The sequence below is a fragment of the Brassica napus genome, chromosome C4 (assembly GCF_020379485.1).
Source record: "Brassica napus cultivar Da-Ae chromosome C4, Da-Ae, whole genome shotgun sequence".
NCBI lineage: Eukaryota > Viridiplantae > Streptophyta > Magnoliopsida > Brassicales > Brassicaceae > Brassica > Brassica napus.
The window spans coordinates 11,366,822-11,372,510 of NC_063447.1; the positions used below are offsets into that span (position 1 = coordinate 11,366,822).

At 32.3% G+C, this 5,689-nt stretch overlaps 1 protein-coding gene across 1 annotated transcript; it reads left to right on the forward strand.

The window, feature by feature from the left end:
* Positions 1-2,668: 2,668 nt before the first annotated feature.
* Positions 2,669-5,312, forward strand: LOC106453490 (VQ motif-containing protein 4-like). Its single transcript, XM_022701066.2, has one exon. It carries the CDS (start codon positions 4,474-4,476, stop codon positions 5,074-5,076), a length of 603 nt encoding a protein of 200 aa, XP_022556787.2. The 5' UTR covers positions 2,669-4,473; the 3' UTR covers positions 5,077-5,312.
* The last annotated feature ends 377 nt before the right edge of the window (positions 5,313-5,689 follow it).

Here is a 5,689-nt window from a genome sequence, read left to right on the forward strand (position 1 = left end):
ACGTTGCGAGAAAAATGGTCTTGCTGTTTCCAAAACAGAAATGTCTCTATTTCAAACTAAGATCAAATTTTTAGGTCATTACATATCAGAAGGTATGATAACCCCTATTTAAAGATCTTTAGAATTTGCAAATAAATTTCCAGACAAAATTATTGATAAAACTCTATTATAAAGGTTCCTTGGAAGTCTCAATTATGTTTTAGATTTCTGTCCTAATATTAATAGAATAGCTAAACCTTTGCACAATCGTCTAAAGAAAATCCAGTTCCTTGGACAAAAGAACATACTGAAATAGTTCAAAGCATTAAAAAACAGGTCTTAGAAATCCCATGTCTGCACATAGCAGATCCGGATTTAGAAAAAATCGTAGAAACAGACGCTTCTGATATATGATATGGGGGTATTATTAAACAAAAGAAGTTAGATGGTCACGAAAGTATTGTGCAATTTACATCATCACACTGGAACGATACTCAAAAGAACTATTCTACTATCAAAAAAAGAAATCTTGTGTATAGTTTTGTGTATTCAAAAATTTCAAAGCGATTTTTTAAATAAAAAGTTTCTTTTAAGAATTGACTACAAAAGTGCTAAGGATGTTATACAAAAGGATGTGAAAAACCTTGCATCAAAACAAATTTTTGCGCGATGGCAAGCGATTTTGAGTATTTGTGATTTTGAAATTGAATTTATAAAAGGAGATTCAAACTTTGTCTCAGATTTCTTGACACGAGAATTTCTCCAAAACAGGTACAATGGCTCCGAAGAAGATGATTGACAAAGGCACGGGAATTTCCCTGGAACCAATCTCAGAAAAACCCGAACCTACAAACACTCACCCAAAAACATAACCATGGATCTCAGTAACAAAAAAGAGTGCTAAAAAGGAAGAAATACCAAACACCCCAAAATCTCTCCAATCTCCAGAAGCTATCATGAATCATATGTTACAGTTGCAAAAAGCTTTCGAGCTTAGTTTTTCAAAGCAAGAGTCGGGAGAATCTTCCAAAAACCTTCCTTCTCAATCTATTTCAAAATATAACGAGGTCTCTTAAAATATGATTTCAAGAGAAAACCAGAACTCAAAAGTTGTTTCAAAACCTTCAAATAATTCACAAATTATTTTGAAGGTGATTTCCCAAACCTCTCCATCGGAGTATTTTGAAAAACAGACATACCAAAATATTATAAATATCGAAAAGGGATTTTTTGTAAACAATGATCCGTTTTTAACAATCGGAAAATATTTTGGCAAAACTGTGTTATTCTTTCAGTGTCCTTCAAACATTTTTATCTAAACGAAAACCACATTGATGCTGCTTATTCCACCTTCAAAATCCATAAAATTATTGCACCATGTGATTGGGAATATGATCTTAACGACAATCTAAACTTTCCAGAAGATCTTAAAAATCTCCCTTGTTATAATGTCCCCTTTAACTATTGGGATTATTGCCAAGCATGGTACAATTCTTTTTTGATCCAATCTCCTAAACACAAACACACGTGGTTGATCTTCTTTGACACCACCTGTAACTTATCCAAATCTCTCTACTGGTTCATACCATGGTGGAACTACTTTGGTTCTGTCACAGAAATATTTCAATATCCAAAAATCATTCCAAATCTTCAAGACAAATTTCATTCCATCTGAAGAAGAAAAGAAATTTCCCCCACTAGCCCTCTTCCACTCAAAATTTCACTTTCCTTGGGTATTTTCATGGACCCTTGAATTTACTTTTGATCCAATTCATGTTATCCAAAGAAAATCCAGAGTCAAGTGGTGGGATACAAAATTCCCTCAAACCTTTTCCCGTCAAATATTTTTACCTGGATAAAAGAAAAAAACTCAAAAATCCAAACACTTAACCAAACACCAAATCAAACACCAGAGACAACCTTTTTCTTGGCTCAAAAATCAAAAATGTTAGCAACGTTGGCAGGTGCAAAATCTGAAGAAGAAATTAAGGATATCTCCTTACAATTTCTACCTTCAATGTCAGATCAAATCTCTCGTACTTCAGAGAGTGATTCAGGGTTCCAAGTGCCAGATATCGATGAAGAATTTTTTGGCAACAGTGGAGTTTAAATCTCTCTCCCCAAGAAATGCAAATCTCCTCAAAATCCAAAACGTATCTTTGTTGCAACTCTGTCAGATACAGTTACATTGTTACGAATATTTTCCACGATCTCTTGTCGCAATACCCGATAAAAATCCAAAACATCAAATAAGTGCTATCTCCTGTAGCCATGAAGACCAAGGTCCACTTCCAGCAGACAGCAAACAATTATGGAGCTTAATGGAGCAAGCTTTTGCTAGTGGAGCTATCCATATATGCCACTTTTATTTTTATTTTTTGCATAATTGCACAACTCCTATATAAAGGAGTCTCTGCTTCAGTTGTAAACCAAGTTCTCATTCTCTCATTCTCCTACTCTTTCATTCATATCCTCTCTTTCATTCTCTTCCGTCCTTGTAATCGAGAACATTGCTACAATCTCTTTTTAAGTAAGTTTTTAATAAATAAAGTTTCAATCATTTTTCTTGTTTCTTTTTCTCGTTTTAGTATTATGCTTTGTGTTTAAGTGGCTGGTCTAACTGCCCATATTTCTGTTTTATTATTTTAAGTTATGTTTCAATCTGTTTAATATATGTCTTAATTACTTTATAAAGCATAATTAAACATATATAATAAAAAGTAATTAAGACATATATATATATATATATATATATATTTATATATATATATATATATATATATATGATTCACACATGACTACATGCATAAATGTGAATTATAGAGTTTATGCAAAATTCTTTGGTCCTACTTGCAAAACTCATTTCTATTATAGATTTTGCTATTTTTAAAAAAGAAATAACAAAATATATTAGAGATAGTCTAACTATAAAAAGAAATAATAAAATGTATTTTAGAGAAAAAAAATGATTTAAAGTAATTGTGTTTCTAAATGTTATTAGAGAATCTAAAATTGCAGTGGGTTAAAGATGTTCTTAGATTATATGGATTGTGTTAAGAAAATATCATTGCATATTTTTATTGTTTATTATTTCTTTTATATAAACATATATTCTTATAATTTTGGTTAGTGCAATAAAAAATGTGACTATATTTGAACCGTACTCCATGTGAATCAAACACGACCTCTGCTGGTCCATAACATCAATAAAAAGAAAAGTGTCCTGATTTAATTTGCTAAAGCCCAAACATATGACTCTTGCTAAGTCACATTCGATCGTGAGTCCTGTTGGAATCTACGGAGTTATAGAATGCAAGCCAAATTTGATTTAATATATGATTCTAGTTGACCAAAAGATTACGGATATTAAAGAAAGAAAAGATTGTCGACCAAAAAAAAAAGAAAAAAAAGATTACTGTCCAGGCTGGCTCCTTATCATATTCTTTGTCAATTTAGAGGAAGGTGTTAAAACTTATCTACGATGTAATCAATATATCAAGATGCACTTCTATCTTAATTCTTAAGTAGTCAGAAATTAGATTTTGTGTTGACTAACTATCACAAGATCTTTCATAGATATTGAATTGCACCAGTTGTCTTAAAAGGTAGATGATTTGTACAGTTTTGGGAAATTTGCATGTGTACTCCGCAAAAAAAAAAAAAGTTCGACGTGAGCACTTTTAACCAGTTGGAACCATTTATTTTTAGTAGACTCAGAAGTCAAAATCATTTGAAATCCACAAAAATTTATTCGGTTCGGCTTAGTTCAGATAGTAATATCTCTAACGGTCTAATATCCAAAAAATTCAATTCGATTACAGCTCAATATAATTAATAGTACGTAACATGTAAAAAATCAAATAATTTTACATAATTTATATATTTTAGATAAAATAATTAAATACTTGTAATTCAGTTATTAGAGTATAATTTATCAATTAATTTTAATTATAAAGTAAAATATTAAGTTAATCAAATTTTAGAAGATTGGCTATTTTCAAAATTAAATATTATTAATATTTTAAATATATATACCATTTTGAATATCCGGATACCCGTTCAATTGTTAGTTTGGTCTAAATATTTTTAACTAAAAATACATGAATAATTACTAAAATAAAACGAAATTCTTAAAAACTTCAATCAGTATTAAAACTAGCAAATGCATACACATTTAAACTGAACAATAATAATTAATTAAAAGAAAAATGCATATCTACTTAAGATATTGGACCATAAGTCAAACCAAAATTATAACATTTATGGTATTCTAAAAAGTCGAAGAAACAAACAAAAATTACTTTTTACTTTTGATAACTGCCTTATATTTTACAAAATACACCTCATCCCGCTAATTGAACTTTGTGTGAACGATAACTCTTGACAAGTTTCTCTTCCACTAGTATAAATATGTATCACCTTTCCACGTTCTATTCACAATAACCTTAGTGAAAAGTGTAAACACTAAAACTCTTTCTCCCAACGCCTCCTCCAATGAAGAACTCGCCAAGAAACAAAGATGACTCACAAACCAGCGGCATGATGACCATCACCAGAATCACCACTGCAAACCGACCCTATATCACTAGATCCGAAACCGCCACTGTCTTCTGCGCCAACTCTTCTTCCTACAGACAAATCGTCCGGATGCTCACCGGACCCTCCATGAATCCTAACCCAACCCACCAACCCGCCCCGCCCCTGAGGTACTCACTTCCTCCACTCAGAACCGTCCCAACCAAGAACCACTCTTCTTCTTCTTCCACCACCATCTACGAACGCCGCAACCAACAACTCAAGATCAACCCGGTAAGTTCCGGGTTAACCGGGAACGTTCCTTCTCTCGTTCTCCCCAGCCCTGACACTCCTCTCCTTCATGACCCGTTTGGGTCTGTTACACCCAGCCCGAGCGCTTCCGAGTCCGGAGAGTACGATCCGAAACATGACTCGGACGTGGAGGAGAGAGAGATAAGAGAGAAAGGGTTTTACTTGCACCCGTCGCCGTCGTCGACTCCGACTGATCCGAAGCCTCAACTTCTCATTCTCTTTCCGTTGACTTCTCCTCGAGCCTCGGACTCTCCCGCCTCCTCAACCTAAGCTCATGAAGCTCTATTTAATCCTATTTAAAATAAATATTAGCTAAATTTTATTTCGTAACCTATATTTTCGTTTTGGAAGCTAAGATTTGTGAATGCTGCTTGCGGCTAACTAAAAATCATGGCTCCATATATCTATGTTGTTGTTTTCTTTACCATCATTTGACATTGGGTTTCATAAACTTATTCATGTATTATTGGATGTTATAATTATTGGTTTAATATCTGCTATATTCGTCAAGTCCTATTGTAATCGAATATCTGAAGAACAATATATACATGATTTAATGTTTAGTATGAAATTGGTTGGTGTTTCAACATGCTAGACATTTATTTATCGGTTTTCTCACGTATTTTATTTTTACATTTTCATACAAAGATTAGAATATAGTAACAAGTGCAAAATTCATGAATCACACGCGATAAAAAATCATCAAATTTGGTGTAATTTAATGTGATAATATTTTTTTCTATTCAGAAAAAGCTGAAAATTATACTATTTTTCAGTCCGAGATTTACGTATTAAACATTTTAAAGAATTTAAAAGGTACAAAATTTAGTCAAGGTATAATAATAAATGTACATAAATATGAATAGATATTCAAAACATTATA